The sequence below is a fragment of the Poecilia reticulata genome, linkage group LG23 (assembly GCF_000633615.1).
Source record: "Poecilia reticulata strain Guanapo linkage group LG23, Guppy_female_1.0+MT, whole genome shotgun sequence".
NCBI lineage: Eukaryota > Metazoa > Chordata > Actinopteri > Cyprinodontiformes > Poeciliidae > Poecilia > Poecilia reticulata.
Window position 1 is genome coordinate 9007139 of NC_024353.1, and position 20304 is coordinate 9027442.

A 20304-nucleotide genomic window follows, 5' to 3' on the forward strand; every position below is an offset into this window, starting at 1 on the left:
CCCCCAAAAAAAAAGGTCCAAGCTGCAAGGCGACAGCTCAGACCGACTTTTTTTCTCCTTCGCTTTTTAGTGAGTTTAAAATTAGCTTAATTATCATCTCCGTATAAAAGAATGCCCAGCTATCCAGCAACATGAAAAAGAAGCGAATGCCGTCGTCGGGTAGTTACGTCTGTGGCAGCAGAAAACAAGGCCAGTGTTTGATAAAATGGAGTCTATTAATGAGCTCCAAAAACTGGAGATAGCAGAACAACCGAGAATTGCGGTCTCTAATCAGCCAAAGTCTTTGAGCCTGTTGACTTCACACATGGTGCGTCAGCGCCACACGATCTGTGAGATTACATAAGACATTCAAACAGTCTGTCGACTTTGTCGCAGTGGATGGGATCCAGAGACAGAAAGCAGGCCGTTTGGGCCATTTGCACAGAGATTTAGACGCTAATATAGCTTATTCGACAACTTATTCGGTATTAAAGACAGAACAGGAAAATATATTTCATTTGCATCTACAAACACATGTAGAGACATGTTGAGAAGGCTGGTAGCTTGACTATATTTTGCAGCAGAATTAGCTCTTTTTCTCAAGCTGTATTATGTTTCGCCAATGTTGGGTGTGTGTTTTAAAGTTTGAATAATTCATCAAGCTGCTTTATGTTTTGAGCCACTGAAGATTTTATGGTGTAAAATTGAATCTGAAATTAGCAAAAAGGCACCCAGTGTCAAAAAATAAATCAATAAAAATCTTACCGTGATTGTTTTCATTGTCTTCGAAAATGTTCATAAAAATAATAAATTGAAACGAGGGATTTTTTTTAAAAGTACATTTAGCCACTTTTCAAGTTTGTTCTTTCGTCATGAAACCTTTAGTGGGGAAAATAAAAGCCCAGTCAAAAATTTAATCACATAATCTGCAGTGATGGACCTTCCCAAGGTTTTTTCATTCCTCTGACATAAAAAGTAGCTAATCTGAGTTTCGTTGGAGTATGCCTACTGGTATTTTTCATGTTTGTCCTATTAATCTATGGTACATGTTTTTAAGTAAATTCCTTCTTCTGATTTGCTAAATTGCATTTTGCATAATTGTTCACTAACACCAGCTTATCAGAATCAACCTGAATCAATGTGAAAAAAAATAAAAGCGTAATTTTCCATCTTTTTCTTGAGTAAAACGTTGTTTTTTCATCACGCAGTTTTGTTTGCTATGGCGGAGTGAGGCCAGTGTGCATTTGTTAGTCTCAAAAAATACTTAATTATTTGGTCACTTTAATTTTACATTATTTTTTCAGGGAGGTTTTTCATTGCATCATATTTCTATTGATTGCGGTTCTTATTTCAGTTTGGGGAGAGTGATTGCCAAAGCGTTTCCAAGCATATTTTCAAGCTGGATGCAAATTGACACATGATCAATATGAAATATTCTAAACATCAGGTACCAAAAACCACAACGGGAATGAAATGCTGAAGGAGCAAACGGACGAGCACTCATCTGAGTTTGAGATGCAGACCGAGGACTTTGACGACTTTTTAAACGCTGAAATTCAGGTTTTGTCTCTGCTGGTGAAATGCAAGTAAATATATGAAAAAAAATCACAATTCCAAATAACAGGCTACATTTCTACTGCTCGGTTCTTAGCCTGTGATCGCGATCGCCTCAGCTACCTGTGTGGATGAATCCTGAGAGATCCCCATTACCCTAGGAGTGACCCCTCACAGCTCAGTTCATTAAGCTAGCCACCAAAGTGTCTGGGACTAAAGTCCAGATTTAATCACAGTTTCCATCCTCTTGCCAATCACAATTAGGTCCTGATAAGCCTCTCTGGAATTGCACCCGGGGGCCTCCACACACAGACAAAGGTTAATTTGTGAGCAGCAAGGGCCTGGCTGCGAGGTCAAAGGTCGCCTGATTGAATACATGGAAATATGCGCGTGGGCAAGATGGTGGGTCTTGGCAGCAATTACAAACTTCATCAGTATTCATGCGTTTCCTTTCATGGGTAATGGGTACATTACCTGGAAATAGGTGTGCTGATTGGAGGCGGCCTTTTATGGGAAACAGCTTACAGGCCATGTTTGGGTCCCTGGAAATGGAAAGCATTTTTTTCTATTACTGGCCTTAGATGTGTTTTCAAGTGCAAAGCAACTTTTGTGAGTTTCTCTGTTGGCTTCCAAGCAGCTTAGTCAAGCAGTTCAAGTCTGTTAAAATAACAGATTTTATCTGGTCTCTTCAAATCTTTAACCTGCTTGTTGTGCTGTGATTTCATACTTTAAGCTCAACAGAAAACATTGTATCTGGGAAAAAAAAAGTCTACATTTCTAATTTGTAAAATACACCCATACATGATGTGGTTCCCTGAACTAGTTGTGAGCTTTTTAAAATTTATAATTCTCCTATTATTATTTTTTTGGGGCAAAATTCATATTTATTTAACAGAATCTCTTATTTTCAAGAACATTATTGTTTTTTTGTTTTTTTTTAAATCTCTACTCCCCCCAGAAAAAGTGAGGTATTTCCATAACGAATAGATACAGGTAACCCTACAATGTTTTTGTTATCAAATTTAGTTCAGCACAGTGGCTAAACTATTGTTTTTTTTTTATTTAATGTGCGCACTCACTTTGATGCTGAAAAAGAAATTCCCTCAAACTTTAGCTGACTGGCGAACAGCTAAATATTTTGGATCCATGCTGACTGTTTACGTTTTCACCCACTTTGACAAATTGTCTCACTTCACTTGAAGAAAATCAGCTATGTGCAGTGCTGAATTTGTGCCAGACTTGTCTTTAGGAATTCTGTCTCAAAGTTTCTGTGGGTTTCTGAACATATTCTACAAAGTTCTGGAGATTTTAGTTAGGTGTGGAATTGTTGTTTGAACTTGTTCTTTGTCTTTTAATCTCCTTAATGCATACGACTGGAGAACACAGTTGAACAGTGATATCTTTATTATAATGATATCCTTTTGATTATTTGTAATTTCTCTGTTTCTTTATCTAATCGATGCAGAAGTCAAGAAAATCCAACTTGGCTGTACTTTATGTCAAGGTCATCATATTTATTATAATTAATGGCTGATGCTAAAATGTAATCAAAAGAGGCTTAATCTAATTATTAGTTAATGAGTCTGCACTAAGGATGCAAACAATTGATTGATGATTGATTTATGACTAATAGTCGATTAATGGTTTATTAAATTAAAATTAGTTTAACAGATAACGTCCTCTTCGACCTTCTTCTAATGTTATAGTTTGGCCGCCATCCTGCAGAGGGCGCCGCTGACGGAATCAGTTTATAGTTTAAGCGGAACAGGTTAATGCACAATTAAAGATGGCGGCGGGTCCCAGAACAGAAAACACAAACGACGTAAACAAGAGTCCAGTGTGGGATGCAAGACGCTTTTTATGCGGTTCTGTTTTTAAATATAAACACTCGACATGAAACTCTTTAAGTTTCACCTTAAAAGCGCTCATTCAGCCCTGCTTCGTGACGAGCAGTGTCAACTTTTCATTCCAAAAATTACCGAAGTGCTACGAAGGCGAGAATGTGATAACGGAAAAAGAGGGGAAAACGCTGATAAATTAATAAGCATGGTTGATTTTGATGGTCTGTTTAAGTTTTATAATACGAGAAAAGCACCAATTTCTGTTTATTCAGTTAGTATTTAAGGAAGCTTGACAAAAAGGTTGAAATATATATTTTTTATTCAGTATAATGCAGCCCTATATGTAATGGGAAGACAGTTGGTCCTCTTGATACTAAAGAAAACTTTAAAAAGAAAGTGGCCGCTTATCAATTAATCGCTAGTCACAGAATAAGAACTATCAACTATAGATTAAATCATTAATTGATAACTTGCATTCCTACTCTGCACACTGAGGCTACAAGGTTAATTAACTTTTTTGGACACTTTTACAGATTTGTTTGATTTTAAGTTAAAAAAATATATACTAACTAGATTACACTGTTAATCTAACAAGGGTGGAGATTTCTAACCTCTATAATTGTTTAAGATTATGAAGTTACCGCCTTTTCTCCCTGAGCTGTAGTAGAGTTGGAGGAAAATACCAGGCCTTCCTGGAGCCACATGAATCAAAATGGAGGTTTCTACAGAGTAAACAGGCTAGTTTATTCTGTCCTGTTTATGATTGCATCTCTCTGACCTCCCATGCTGTGGTGCAATGTCATTTCCAGGCCAGCTGGCAGCGGGGACATGTGAGATTGTGACGTTGAACAAGGACAGCAGCCAACCACGACGGACCATCGCCAGGCAGACGGCCCGCTGCGCCTGTAAGAAGGGCCAGATCGCCGGAACTACAAGAGCCAGACCTGCCTGTGTGGACGGTAGGAGCCAGGGGTTGGGTGGGTGCAGGGGAGAGGGGTGGGGGCGAGATCCTGGCTTTGCTTGCTTTGTTTTAAGGGCCCACTTAGTGTTTGAGTAGTTCCATCCAGCATGTAGTTTCACTCGAGTGAAAATTACTCAAACATGAGCATGCTACTCCCGAGGCATGTTCGACTGGAGCGGAGAGATGTGTTGGCTTTGAAAGCACGTTGAGATTACATGTAAAAACGAAGCCGTATCCAAGTGTTCAACTGTGTAAATAGTTTTTCACCCAGCTGCTGTAAGGTTTGGCCTTTTTTTCCCCCCACTTATTTAGTTTAGGGTTTAGTTGGATAAACCTGCAACAATGTAGGAGCAAAGTGGATCACTAGGGCTGCCTTTATGTTACTAAGACCTGCACCAAATCTATTTACAGCTGAGTCACTTGCTAAAGCCGCTTCAGGGGAGTTTCAAAATCCCACACTAACAGATGGGCTTATTTTTTCCTTGAATAGTGACACCATTACTGTAATATGTTTCAGAACAGATGGAAATAATTTTCTTCATTCTTGTTATTGTCATTCTTATGAGCCATCTAATTGGCTAGCTGGGATGAGTACTGATTTGAAAACCCGCTAATTTAAGTCCTTCTGAAGCAAGACCCTATTTTAAGGTTCCTTTGGTGGGCTTACTTGATGTGTACAGCTGCAATATGTAAACATTTCAGTTTTAGATTGCCTTCAAATCAGGTGATTAAAATTTTTTTTTACCTTTTTGGAAAAAAAGTACTTTTAGGAGTATTTTTATTTTTTTTTATGCTGTACTTTTTACTTTTACTTCGGCCATTTTATTATGAAGTATTACTATTCCTGAGTGAAATCCTGGATACTTTACCTACTGCGCATAACTTCAGTGAATGAAGAACAAGATTGATCTAACCAACAATTCACCAGACAGACAGACACCTGACATTTCTGTTGGATTCATAAGTTTTACATTGAAAGAAATTGATTTGGAAATATGTTTTTTTCACCTGCTTTTAGTTATTTTGTAATTATAATAATTACATAAATTATTTTCATCTTGGCCTTTACCAAAATGTCTACAAAACTTTATATTTTGCTCCATTTGATGATGTAGTTTTTACATTTTACTCAGTACTTGAGTCTCCTTTTTATCAAATACCTTTTTACTTTTACTTGAGTAATTTCTTGCGTGGCTTTTACTTTTTTCCTTGGGTAAAAATATGTTGAAGTTATTCTGCTCTCTTACTTTAATCATTTCTCTACTTCTTACTTTTACTGAAGTGAAAATATGTTGAAGCTGTGCTATTTTTACTTGTGTGCAATTTTTGGCTACTCTACCCAAAAGCTAAATCAGAAGAAATCTGTGAGGGAGCAAATACTTTCCAACACCCTATACAATCTCAACTTCAACTGCCTTTTAAATAGGTTGTCACTCTCTCGTGATGTGGCCTCTACCCAGGGTGGGAGGGGATGTCGTGTGCTCAGGTGAGGGTAGAGTAAATGCCTCTATTACCGGGATAGACCAGCAGTGAGCTGTAGCTTTAGATGTCTTGTTTTGGCTGTTATTCAACTGTGACTTCTCAGTTGTACACCCAATTGGAAGTGGTTTTTTGTCCTTGGCACTCTGTTTGAGTGATCTTACCCGCTTATTACATGAGGAGTTGGCCTCACATCACTGTACTGCTTGCATAAGTGGGGGGAATTTGTATGGAAGACCGTCGAAAAGATGACTTCCTTCTGTTTGAGCAGCATAAAATACACATGCAGTTTAGGGATACACCAATACACTTTCTTTTTTTTTTTTCAGTTTGGATACCGATACAGATACCTGGGGTTTATTATCGGTCGATACTAATATGGCTGATGATAAAAGTAATGTATTACAGTACTTTTCTATACTGTATTACAGAAAAGTATTGACTTAAAACATTTGTTTTTAAACACAGACATAAATGTACTGAATTACAAATTTATTTGATAACTCTGCACCAGTACAGGACATTGAAATACAGCAATAGATTCATAAACTTGGCCAAACATGTAAAAACAACCTTAGTGACAGACATGACTGGCTCGCTGCAAACTAATCACATTCAGATAGATCGAGTTAAATAAAATACGTCAAGTAATTCACACTGATTCTGACACCAAAAGCTTTTCTTTCTAATTGCCCAATCACTTCTTCCCAGCCAGTGTACTACTGTTGCAATTTTATGTTTGGACTTTCATTGCAAATTGTATGTCAGAAATAATTGCTTTGTACAGGAAACTATTTAACAAATAATGGCATTGTTAATATTGTGGTTATCTGACTAAAATTGCCTTCAGTAAAAGGCATTTTTATGTTTTATGCTGCATATTGCAAAATGTTTACTCTGTGTATTAGAGATGCCGAATCCAATTTTAGTCAATTCCAATTTCTCAGAGAGCAGTAATTGGAAATTTAAATTGTGTTTTTTTTTTTTTTCTCTCTCTCTCTCTAGGTTCTGGTTGAATTGAATGTTTAGCTGGTTTTATTATGAAACATTTAAAAATATTAATAATAATAAAAAAATACAGAAAAAGCAAAAATGGCAACACTTTAGACTTTTCACTCTGTCACTGAAAAAACCAAACTGAGATGTGCAGAGTTCTTTAACTATGAATAAAATTAGCCTGGGAAAAAAAGAATAATTATAAATCTTTTCACAAACCAGATTATAGGTCTTTTAATCATTCCATCCATGACCCTGCTAAACACACAAATCTGTAACTAGAACCGTTGAAGCAGAAAATGAGCAAGCAGGTGATGCTAATGTGGGCGCCTCATAATTAACGAGTATTATTCAGTCAGGAGTTTGGCCAGTTTGGAGCATATAATATATGCTAACACAATATCAACGTGTAAAGACGTTGGCAGTGACATTCTAGAAGCAATTTTCAGTTCAGTTCAACTGTGAAACCATACAAGCATATTTCTAAACTGTTGAATTCTCAACATAATTTTTTAGAGGTAAACATTTAGCGACGTAGCTACAGAGTTTGATCGTTTAAGGTTATCCACTCTTTGAAAGACTGGAAATAGTCTTAAAAGGTAAAGGTCTTATTGCTTCTCAGGTTAACTGCCAACAAATGGCATTTTTCACGTTTGTTTAAAAGCAGGATGTTTTTAAAGTCAAAGGTGAAATCATCTGTCTGATAGCCAAGGCTTGGCAAATGAATCAACAGAACAATGATCCCCAAGCACAACAACAAATGCACAACATGGCAAAAGAAGATGTTCTTGCAATGGCCAAGTCAAAGTACAAACCTCAAAGACACCAAGGACTGATAAAGTCCTTGGAACTGCTTTGGATTCTTTCGACTAAGATGGATGCATAACTTATTGAATTATGGAGTACACTTGGTTGTTCACACACCAACAGCATTTCCTGTTGCGCTTTATTACTGGTTGCATTTCCATTGACTAGATAATTGCTCAATTTGACATTTTGGAAAGGCCCCTAAGAAGATGACAGGAAGTAGCTAGAGGATAATGGTGTGGTGTGTTTTTTAATGATTAATCACGTGAACAAGCTTATTCACATGTGATCTTAGTTGAGTTTCTTATTTTGTGGAAATACTGTGATTGCAAAAATGGAAACAAATCAACTGAATCCTATGTTTTTTTTGTTTTTGGCAGTTAAAGTTGAATTCAAATGGTTTATGTCATAATATGTTTGAAGTCACTCTTAAATTGAAAGCATACTATCATCTGCTTAAAGTGGAAAATCAATACATTCTAGCCCAACGCGCTGCTCTGTAGTTGTATCTCCATAAAACTCATGTCGGAATTTGGCCTTTTATTTTGAGAGTGCGTGGACTCGTGTGTGCCTTTTTAATACGTTAGAGTTGATACACACACACACACACACACGCACACACACACACACACACACAACACACACGCACGCACGCACACATACTCATTTGTTTTGGTTGATATTACAAAATCCCACAGCTTGATATTATTGCTATGCAACGTGGAGACGCCTGCCTCCACAAATGCAATCTCATTTGTTTATTCGGAGGGCAGGCTTGGCTCACAGTGGTGGGCATTTAAACTGCGGGGAGGAGAGAGGGACCTGACGGGGGACGGAAAAATAAATAAATAAACCCGCGTCAAATGCCACAAATGGAATTTCAATCAGTTTTAATCTGCTGGAGTCCTTGAGGTCTGCTCACAGTTGTAATGTGCCTTTGCCTTGGCTGACATGATCGGTGTCCTTCATGCTTCAGATGCCGTTCGCATCGGTCATCCGGCGCACGCAGGATAATCCGGAGCTCCATCAAAAGTCTCACACCGCACCTGATAATGAAAACAGAGGGAGTGCCGAAGAGTCGCTCTTTTGTTGTTGTGCATTTCCTACCCCTCCAGCTCCTTTGTGTCTGTTTATTGCCTTGAGGAGGAGAAAATGGGAGATAAGTCGTCAACACGATAAGGGAACTAGCTCAGGATATAAGAAAAAAAGGGAAAAGAAATCCCCTAAGAACTGCAGCTCTGTGGAATAAAGTGCTCTTTCATTTTCTGTCTTCTATCCCTTTCTCCTTCCCCCTCTTGTCTTCCTTTATCTATTCTTCCTGTTACACAGACACTCATTCCTGTGGTCCTCTGTTTTCTCTCCGATTGTATGTCTTCCATGCCCCTACCCATTCATGTCCTGTATTGCAATCTAGTTTCTAAAAGTAAATTTTCTGGTAACTGCTATTTCATACTCTCGAGCCCTTTTACATCTATACTTGACGAGTTTCTAAAGAGCTGATCCTGATTCGTATTAGGAGGATAAGAGACTGAGAGAGAGTATTAGACAGGAGTAGAATCACCTACTTGAGTGGGACAGACATAGGAGGAGCAGACTCCTGGTCAGTGTGATTGTTGTTGAGGTAGGGATACTGTATGATGATATGCCAAAACAAAATTCAGTTCAATTTAAGACTGAAAAGTAAAGTTAACCCTGCTACTATTAAAATGAATGTACTGCTAGGCATGGGCGATCTGGACTTAGTTTTATCACGTTATTTCGTGTTACTTTTCTGATAGCAGTAAATGCAACAAATGTGATATGAACTATTTATTACTTAAAGTTTAGGTAACTGTTTGGCTGTTACTGTGTAACCTCAATTATAGCCCCACAAATACAACATATGAAAAACATATGCACAGAGTGACTGCATTTAGTCATATTTTCAAATTTCTTAATATTTGTTGGCACTCTCATTGAACAAACTGGAGAAAATGGTTAAAATAACAGGAAAAAACACACAGACACACAACCAATCAGGCACACTTTCAGTGTTGAGGTCAATAATTGTTATTCCCTCACCAAAAACATACCTGGAGTGTGGCTTGGATTCTTTTATGCATGTTTTAGAAATCCTTTCATCTCCCGTGGTAACCATTCAACAGTGGAAAACGCCTTGGTGGAACTAGCCCCGCCTTCAAGGTGCAGCTCTTCTTCAGAGCTGCAGTTTCCAAGCCTTATAGAGCACTTCTTCCCCCGTGACCTCTCCACTCAGCTCCTTCAGAGTAGCCAGCCACAATTAGCAAACACTTGGTGGAACTGTGCACCTGCTGAGCTCATTATAGGAGCTGCTTTTCAGTGACATGCGGGTAAAACCATTGTTAAAGGATTAATAAAGGAGCCATGTGGTGATGACTTCCTGAAGGCGGAGTTTGAGAAAGACCAGGAGTTCTTAAAGAGACAGAGGCCCAATTTATAGGCTTAAATTACAAACTAAAAATTCTTTTAAGTAATATTTGATATTGACATTTTTAACAACTGAAGTTAATATAGTTACTTGATTGTGGTATAAAATCTCACTTTGTGCTTGGAAAACACCTACCACCCCTTTAAATATCACCCTCAAAACACTTACAAGTCAATGCGTCCTTATGACAGTTGAGTTTTTTTTGATATACTACAAATCTTTTGAGAATTTTTCCACTGAATCTGTTTAAATCTGAATAACCCACAACAAATTAAGATTTTTGATAATAAAAAAATAAAAAGGATTTTTATTTTTTGAAGAACTGTTAGCAAGTGTGTAGCAACCAGCTAATTTTACAGGGCCGCAAATTTGTAAGGGCATTCTGCCACTGCCTTTTCTTCCCTTTTGGAATATTTTTCGTTTCCTCACATGCACCGTAACATACGCACACACACACTCCACCGACTTAAGACTGATGATCATGGGCTGCGGCCTTGTCATGGGGCGCGAAGGCAGGCAGATGGGGACCCCAGCCCGAGGTGGGATGCTTCTCCTTGGGTGTGCTGGTTTACAGGCTGTAGCCTCCTAACTGGAGCGGGGTCACTTGTCACATGCTGCTTTTTATATACCAATTGCGTGTAGGATAAAACGGTCCCTGTAACCAGGTTCCCCCCGTTTACGTTCCGTCTTGTGAACTTCTTCACGTATCTTACCGTTGAACAACTTGGATGAGTATAAAGTTGATTTTAATTATGAAGTTGAAGGAACTATAATACATGAGTTTAATTTATTTTTTTATCTAAAACAGGTAAGCTTTTTTTTATGGTGCCTCTAAATAAAATTCTTTGTCCTATCTTCAGAATGAACTCACATTTTTAAGTCTTTTGTTACATCTTATAGGTTTATTTAGCTCTACCCAGCTTTGGATTAGCTTTGATTACATTCTTGAAGAAACGCATGAAGCCTTCATATAACAATAAGAAACATTCAAAGGGCACAAACACTTTCACAAGTCCTGATTTTAGAAAATATATATTTTTGTCAGTTTTGGGAACATTCTGTTTTGTGTTTTTGAAATAGCTTCCATTTAAATTCAGGTATGTGATGTTTCATGCACCAAAAAAAATTATAGGATTGTGTTTTACATTTGAATTTACAAGATAGGGAATACTTCATTTACAGTTAGAAGTAATGATTTATACACTTAAGAATTATATTTTCCCTTCCTTTTAATATTTAAATCAGGCTTATTGTTTAAAAGCTAAAGCAACTTCAACTGTTTTACATCATGTAAAACAGAAACTCCCACAACTGAGCATTTTTTTTCTTGTAATATTTTACTTTTTTTCCCCCCATTACTGAATAATGTAAATCTATTGAAAATATTGTTGTACGGCTTTATCTCTAGAGAGACCAGAATCAAAACGCCTCTTTGTGAGTTTTTCCGAGCTCGCACACGAATACTGAATTTGTGTTTTGCTGTGCGACGAGCAGAAAAAAAAAAATAAATAAATAAAAATAATAATAATACAAAGATAGCTTCTGTTTTCCCCTTGGGGTGAAAAAAGGCTGACAAGAGGTGCCCATTAGCATAAAAATAATGCAAAGTGTTGTGCTCTGGCTTTTATAAGGTGGCGAGAGTTACGGTAAGTTTCACATCCATTAACCTTGCATTATGTTGCTTTGTGGCTTCTTCCCTGCTGAATTCCTCAATAAGTCAAATCCATTTTTCACAGTTTCTTGAAAGAAAGAAATAGAGAAGCTAACCTGTTGTTTTTTATTACTATTAATAAATGGTGACTTGGAAAAATATAGTAAAAGCATTTATTAGCAACAAAACAATTATTAGTGAGTAAGTTTAAAGATCTTTGCTACAGTGCTCTCAAGAGGAAGTGCGTGGCTCATTTCTGAGCTGAATCTTTTGTAGGAAAGCTACTCAGATCTCAATGCTTTTTGTTTTAAAAAATATATTTCTACAGAGTCAGATTTTTCAGTTTTTCTTTAAAGTAGTCTTAATCTAGAGTTCTCCAGGTTTTCTAAAGATTTTTCAACAATTTCCTTAACTTTGGCTTCTTTGTCGCTCGCTGTTTTGTCTCGACATTGCAAATGCCTCTTTTAGTAAACATCCAATCCTCCATATGTGGCCTTTTAGTTTTGGTTTCTATACAAATCATTTCTCTCCATAGCAACAGATATCTTTGTTTAGCTATTTTAAATGATATTCATTTTAAATGGTCTTTAATATCCCAACTTGCACTCCAACTGGGAGGCAAACATAAACACTGCTCGACTATAATAAAATACATGACTGTTTGTAAAGGAAGATGCAAACAGAGGTTATAGATTCAGCTTTAAACTGTGACTATGACTTCAACTCTGTGTGCTGCATCCATGATTCTCATTGGTCTCAAGCTATTTCAGTGACTATGAAGGCAAGGATGGGAAACAATAAAACAGTCCCACTGTAATTTTTTGCAAATATTCAAAACCAAAATGTGCAACATGATAGTTTTTCTTGTTAATAAAAAGAAAAACAATATTTATTAAGTACAAATGTATGTGCAGGCTAAATTTTTGGTTTTAACAAGAAGAGACTTAGAGAGGCACGTTTTTAGTCCACACATTGTGTCTGCCCGTTTCTTTTGCATCTGTAAATTTTTCCAAAAAAACTGAACTATCTTTCTTGTTACTCTATGTTCTAACAGCCAGTAAATTATTCATTGAAATTAAAGTATCTTCAAAAATACCTTATTTATCCCAAAGGGAAATTAAATTGTTACTCATATTAGCCATGTATTTTCTAAGTTGTTGAAACGACAACAACTTTTAAACTTTGCACAGCTCAGTATTCAAGACCCGGAAACAATATTTCATAGTGGCATAGTAGCATGTCCTTGTTGAAAATACCAGTGGTTAGCAAGAACTGCTAATCCACCTCTTTTGCTTTTGGCGCTCGTCTTTAAGTCTCGGAGAGACCCAGAAGTCTTGGATATGATCGTTGGAATAGATGGTTTGAGCTTCCTCCTCAGGAATTATTTAAGCTTTCAAGATATTAATAAGCTGCTTTTTTTTCTCATCCAAACAAAAAGAAAGAAAAGGCTTATTTTAATGTTGTGACTCTATACATAAATTTAATGTCATAGTTTCAAATCTGCTGGAAAAAAAAAACATCTGACATGTGCAATCAGAAAAAAATAATTATTCACATTACATGCTTTAATTTTTTAGTTTTTCCCATTAGATTTCTTCAGTTTTCTTTTATTACTATCAGGTCTTGGCGCAAAAAGTCATGAAGATTACTCCTCTCCATTAAAGCGCGCAGAAATAATTAATCTCCGCCACACTAACAGTAAATATTTAACATCCCCGACGATGCAGCTCTATAGCTCACACAGATGCCATAATGCTTTCAGGCAAAGCGGTTACGCTCTCTGTTAATGAAGCTGCATTATCCATGCATCCTGTCTGCACTGAAGCCTCTGCATTCATAAATTTGCAGCCGTAATGTGATGAAGTGCGCCCAGGTGTTCCAAAGAGCCGAGACGTTGATAACGTCAGAGGGCCTCGGCGCGCCATTGTTGTGTACGTTGCGTTTTATTAATGGACGTGGAATGAGAAAGTGGCCACTGAAGTTCTCTTGAAGTGCTTGATACGCATCAGTGGATATAATAAAGCAGTCATATTAGCTATGCCCCAAGCACTTACCCTGAAATGTTTAGTAACATGATCTATCCTTTCTCCAGCCCTTATATTGCAGCTTATATTTTTGATATTTCCCCAGCAACAGCGAATGTTAGCCAGTAGCTAGAGAAAAAAACAACAAAGGAATTACAAGTCCTTTTTTTGCTTAGCTCTGTGCTGATTCGTTCAGTAATGGCTCTACTGAAAACCCTCTCTGTAGTGAGAGTTCATGAAGAGGGATGTTGCCCCAGTAGATTGCTTCGTGTGCTTTGTCTGATGTCAAATGAGCCATCAGGCAATTGCACTGAAGTATTGCGGAGCTCTTTATAAAGTACGATTCTTAGCAAGGCCAGAGCGCCTATCACTTCAGCCCATCGGACTCCTCTGGACACCGCAGCCTTATAAATCTGCAGGAAAGAACCTGTACCCCATCTTTCTTTCTTCTTTTTTTTTTCTTCACAAGGTCCTCACAGAATACACATGTAACAAAAGCATAAGCCATGAAAGGCCGTCTTTTAATGCAGAGCTACAATGTAGAAGTTACAGAGTAAGAGGTAAACTTTTTTTCACATTTCAACTCAACTCGAACATAAATTAGTGCATATTAAATTGGGATTTTGTAGCATCATGTTTGTTTGCATGATTGTTATCCTCATGTCTCTCTCTTTCTACCTAAGACTGGATGACAAGTCTTTGGTTTGGTTCTTTGGTCTCAACTAGCTTCTTTTTTTGAAAGTCAGTTTTACTTACAGAGACTTCAGTGTCCATTTTATTTGTTGTTTCAATTGTTTTCTTTACTTATTTTGGTCATTTAAAATTTGTTCCAGTTCCAGTGTTGGATGTTTAAAATTTAAAGTTTATATTAACATTATGTTACTAGAAAATGGTCTGCAAAAGACTGAGACCGCACTGCAAAAACATATCAATATTGATTTAAAGAAAAGTGAGTTCTACTGGCAGATTTTTTCATTTATGACATTTTTCCCATGTTCCCAGTGGAACTAGTGCTTATCGTATTTTAATGAATATTAAGGAATTGTTGACTTAGACCAGCCCCTATGTTTTGCTTAAAAGGTACTTGTTGGTTTTGTCTTATTTCAAGTGTACTAACGTATTTAGACTAGAAACGAGACAAAACAAATCAGGGGTTAGTTTTTGCAGTGTAAATGAAGGTCAGTTTGGTTTAGAAAATGAAAACACATACTACACCCCTTAACAAGTAAGAAAACAACAAAGAATATATATTTACATCTAAATATACACAATCAATATATATACACAGTAAGGACAAGACATTGTCAACCAGTTAATGTTTTATATAATGCCATATTTGGACATTAACAACAATACATTTAGCTCAAAAAGGAGCTCAATAACAAGAGTTATTGAGGTGTGACACAATTTAGTAACAAAATAATAATAAAGAAAAATTTTTTGGAGAAAGGATTTTTGTCTGGTTGATTGTTGTTGGTGTGGAGTCAGAAATGAGGCATTTCTAGAAGGTAAACACCAAGTCTCACTGCTTCCAATTATCCTGATGGCCTTTTCTTGCCACCTACAGCACCGCAGACAGAAATAAACCGTGCAGACAGGAAACTCCTACAAACACGGCAATAAAATAAATTAGCATGTGTGAAAACATTGAAAAAAGCAAGCTCTCACTCCTCTGACCCCCATTTTCTACAACTCTTCACCTCTGCGTCTTTTGTCTTCACTTCCTCTTTATATGTCCGCCGCCTCCCTCGGCAGCAGCGCCATCCGGCAGCAGTTATGACTTCCATCCTAAATGCCGCCTGGCCGTCCGCGGCGTCTCCCGCAGGTCTGCTCACGGGCACCGTCTCGGTTGACGGCCCGCGCTCTCTCCACCGAAGCCTCACCGGCCTAATTGGAAGGGAAACGTCGCCCCCTCCCTCCTCTGGCGTACACGCATGTCCAAGAGGGTAAGCCTGTTCGTCAGGCTACGGGCAGTGAGCAATTAATGAAGAATTACTGCTTCGATGGACCCACACGGGGCCCGGGCTACGATTTACAGCAGGAGGAAGGTGTCAAGCGAGTCGGGCAGACAGAACCGGCACGGAGACACAGTGACCGAGGAACAGATAAATCATCCATCTGACAGAAATTATGCTTCCTGTTAAGTCTCGTAAGTGTGAGAATGCTGGTTATGTAACCGTCAAGAAACACAACAGTGCTACTAATCAAAAAGCTTAACCGTAGATGAAGAGAAAGCAAATGCAGGGATATTCTTGCCATCAATACCGATCAAAGTCCTGAAAGGAATGGAATAAATAACAGCACATTTGTGTACCATTTATATAAAAACACAAGTTATTAGAATTGATAGAAATGATTGAACTTGAGTAGGTATAAAATAAATTAAAGGAAATGTATTATTGTTTTTCCTCAAAATGCTTTTAATTATTAGCTGAAGTTGGGGGATGCTGTAGTGGTGTTTGTGGTCACACATCTTCCCTCTTATTTGAGTGTCATTTGGAACCCAGGAGTTTTTATGCTGTGCGCAGTCCCACTGAGTTAGACTGACCCAACGTGTGCCTTTACACAAGTTTTTTTTTTTTTTTGGTGGTGGTTTGGGAATTGATGATGATTGTCTGATGTAATAGTTTGTCATTTTTATCATTATCAAAATAGTAGCACAAATGTCCTGATGAAATTCAAAGTCTATTTTGCCCACCCGTGTCACAAAATGTTATGTATCTGGCACTATTCAAATTCTAAAGTGTTTCATGAGGACACAGCATAAATAATGGAAAAAAAATAAAACATAATATTTAACACATGTGACTTAATATATTTGCACCAAAGTCAGCACTCAGATCTTCAACACTTAATTATTGATCAAAGTAGAGTTGCCGCTATTGCCTCTGGATAGTTTTCATAGATTATAAGTTTGTTGTTTTTTGGGGGGCGGCAAGGGATGGGGGGCCGTTCCCTTTTGTTGAGAATAATTCATATGATTTATGGATGAAAAACGAAACTATTTGTTTGATAGTCGTCATACCGTATTTATTCCAAAAGTGCACATTTGTATGAGTTGGCTCATGTAGTCTCTTATGTGATGAACTAGTTTTTGAAACGAAGGTTTCAAAGTTGCAATTTTTGCTTAAATTTTCATCAAGCATGTCCTGCGGTTTCAAATCCTTTAATGAGATGCCAGAGAAAGCACCAGAGGGACTTTGTTTTTTTTCTTCAGAAATGAAGCAGAGCCCCTCGTCTACCTGTCTGTCTGACTGAACGATGGCTGCTGTACTTCAGTTACAAGAAATTAAAAACTGTCTGTTTGGAAATAGTCATGGTATGAAAAGAAAAAAAAAACTGACTGTCATGGTGTGAAAACCAGTGAGGCGCCACCTGTTACCCATGTTTTGAAACCGACTCGCAACATTTCTCTTAATTTGCTACCGGAAATATCTTGTTATACTCGTATCTCTTCTATGAAATCTACACCTGTATAAATTCATATCTTTTTGTAATAAACAGTTGGAAATATTACTTAAACTTAAATGTATGTATCAAAATAAGAAATAAATGTTATAGATAAAACAGTACAGCAATAGAAAGGATCATTTTTGCTTTTGCTACAGAAAAAAAAATAATTTCATTTTATAATTATATATATATATATATATTGTTTTTTACTTTGCTAGACCTTTCCTCAAATGATCCTCCAAGAAAGAATCTCAAACCAGCATTTGCCTTGTCACTTTGTCTGCATGATTCAAATACTTGTATAGAACTTTATCAAATTCTCAGAAGGGGTCGTCTGGTTTTTATCTCAAGTGACTACACTGGAATGTGAGAAATGAAAACCATTAACATTGACAGTTTTTATGGAACAATCTCATAACACAGCACAGGATGGACCAGTAGTAACTATGTGAAATATGTTCGAATATAAGCCTTTAATATGACGACTGCATGACCTGAATAGGAAGGTACAGGTTAGTGTTATCTTACAAGAGGCCTGAAAATTGAATGATAACATAGTGAATAGTATGTGAATTATGTGTTTATGTCCGCAGTACTAGTGCATCCTTGTTATTAAAAGTATTTTTTAGACATTTTACATTGAATGTGAATCTGTTTTAGTGAAGGTGGAGCCAATTTACAGCATAAAAAAAAAAAAAAAAGTAGCAGTTGCTGTACTTTGTGCACAATTTCCCCATGTTTTCTTCCCCGTCTCACCTCCGGGATGTCACATTGACATCCCCAAGTCTTTCAGGCGCCATCAAGAATTTTCGAAAGTGCTACAATCTCTTAATGCCTCGCACAGATGTAAAAATGTTCCCTTCTGGCAAACATTGAGATACCATACGTAGAAAGACAGTTTTCTTTAAAGTAATTTTCTGTATTTGTCAAAACGTCAGTCAGTGACAACCTCTGTGAAGCATGTTAGCATTTTGGATCGCAAAGCCGCTTTTTCCTGCCAACTCCTGATGGAGGCTCAGATGAGGCGGGCCAATCAACTCTCGAGCCCCGCGTGCCATTTGATTTCTGCCGCTGACGGAGGCAACTGCCAAGACGGGGCTGCGAGTGTTCACTCACTCGTTCACTCACTCACTTCCCAGCTCCGATCCAACACACACGCAAGCCCATCTGGCACCGTGAGCGAGGCGCCGCTTTTCTCTTTTTAACCCCCATTACTCACGAGGTGCTGATTCCATATGATGGGTGTCAGAGCCCCGCGGTGTACATCTCCACACTCATGCTCCCACTTATCTTCCTTTCATGTGATTACTGGTAGTCCTTTGTTCTTTTTTGTTTTAAGAGCCAGAGATGATCGGATGACTGCGGTGCCGGTTGGTTGGATGCATGCTTTGGTGTATTGGGCACCAGCAGAGTGAAAAAGTTCCCCGTACTCCTTTAACTTTCCGCATTTTGTTCAAAACCACAAACTTTAATGTATTTTTTATTTGAGTTGTTGTATGGACCAGCACACAATTGTGCATAGATGTGAAATGGATAGAAAATACACAAAATTTGTGTAAAAATGACCCTTCTTTTTATTACCATGAAAGCACCATCACTGTGGTTGAACATGGCAGAGGCGTCCTCATGATGTGGGAAGTCGGTTAGCATTGAAGGAAAGATGGATGGAGCCAAATGTTGGGCAGTCCTGGATGGAAACCTATTGGAGTTGGCAAACAACTTCAAGGCTGACCAGAACCACAATAGAATACGCCAAAAACACAACATTTTGCCAAGTATTTTGTCTAGTTTCTAGTTAAAATCTCCTTATAAGCTTTAAATAAGACAAAATTAGCTTAAATAAAACTTTTCTGCAAGACATAATCGCTTTTTACAAGTCAATAATTCTTGGATTTTGATAAAACTGAATAGTTTCCACAGGTAGATTATTTTCCCATGTTGTAAGTGAACAAATTTGCCAGTAGAACTAATATGAAGATTTCATCTTACAGAAAAGTTCTTTAACTAGTTTTGTCTTATTTCAAGTGTGTTTTATTTCACTCTAGAAACTAGAAAAAAATACTTACGATTTTGTGTTTTTGCAGTGATTGGTTTAAATGTATTTGAAAGGCCTAATTAAGTCCAGAAATGAATCCGATCTTAATTTTTAACAAGACTTGAAAACAGATGTTAGAAAACACTTTACCCAATCTGATTGACCTTGATCTGCAGTTTATTTTTCAAGGTGAAACAGGCAAACTGCTCTGCCTGTAGATGTCTACGATAATTCTGGTATTTGTCTGAAATACAATTCATTTTTATATATATATTTTTGCATCATTTGACTTGTGTGATGCTGAAAAGTGTTTCCATTGCTAATTTCGAGGATTGGGAGGTCATTTGAGCCAGTCTTTATGTTGTCCAAACACAAGCAGCATCACAGTGAAAGCAATTACCCACCGCCTTGTATGATCCCATTAAGCTCACGTCGGCTCATTTTCAGCACGCATGGGCCCTAATGATGGACGAAAACGAGATGAAATAAATTGCTTTTATGCATTTTGTGTTTTAGTTGCTTCTAATAAGAGGGAACCTTGAGTGTACGGCCTTGGCATGATTGGGAAAATATCTGCGTGTGCGTGGCGCTGCAGAAGGAAGCAATTTGGTTGGTCAGTGGATGTAAATATAACACGGTTGTGATTATTCTTTATCTTCCTCATTAAAGCGGCGGAGGAACAGCTGCACGGGCACACTGGGCAACTAAAGAAGGGAGGCACTCTATTGTGACTGAAATGATAAAATGCATAATTAGGTAGTCAATGTTGTGTTCCATCTCACGCTCGCGTATCCTCACTCTGTCTTGGCCTGATAGGTGCAACTCTATGTTTCCTCTCCATTTTCAGAAATGATGATGTTCATTAATGCAATGCAATTTTGAGCATGTCTCTCTCTTTCTCTCTCTCTCTCTCTCCCCTGCGCTCTTATTCTCCGCACTGTTTTGTCTTTGGTAATTTACCTTTTATTGGCTGGCTTAGCAATTTCATCAGAAACACGGGTTCATTTAATAATGTATGCGTTTCGCTGTTGTGTACCGTTCCGACACCCACCTGTAATTGCAGTGCAGCTGGGTGCAC

At 37.7% G+C, this 20304-nt stretch overlaps 1 protein-coding gene across 6 annotated transcripts in view; it reads left to right on the plus strand.

Moving 5' to 3' along the window:
* tafa5a (TAFA chemokine like family member 5a) overlaps positions 1 to 20304 on the plus strand; it is a 160106-nt gene that overhangs the window by 87443 nt on the left and 52359 nt on the right. For 2 of the 6 annotated variants that reach the window (XM_008401145.2, XM_008401144.2), the window contains exons 1-2: positions 3398 to 3595; positions 4184 to 4333. In XM_008401145.2, coding sequence (XP_008399367.1) covers positions 3427 to 3595; positions 4184 to 4333 — 319 coding nt within the window. In that variant the 5' untranslated portion in view covers positions 3398 to 3426. Of the gene's footprint in view, positions 1 to 3368; positions 3596 to 4183; positions 4334 to 20304 lie in introns of those variants that run through there. The other 4 variants (XM_008401147.2, XM_008401148.2, XM_008401149.2 and 1 more) reach the window with 3 other exon arrangements.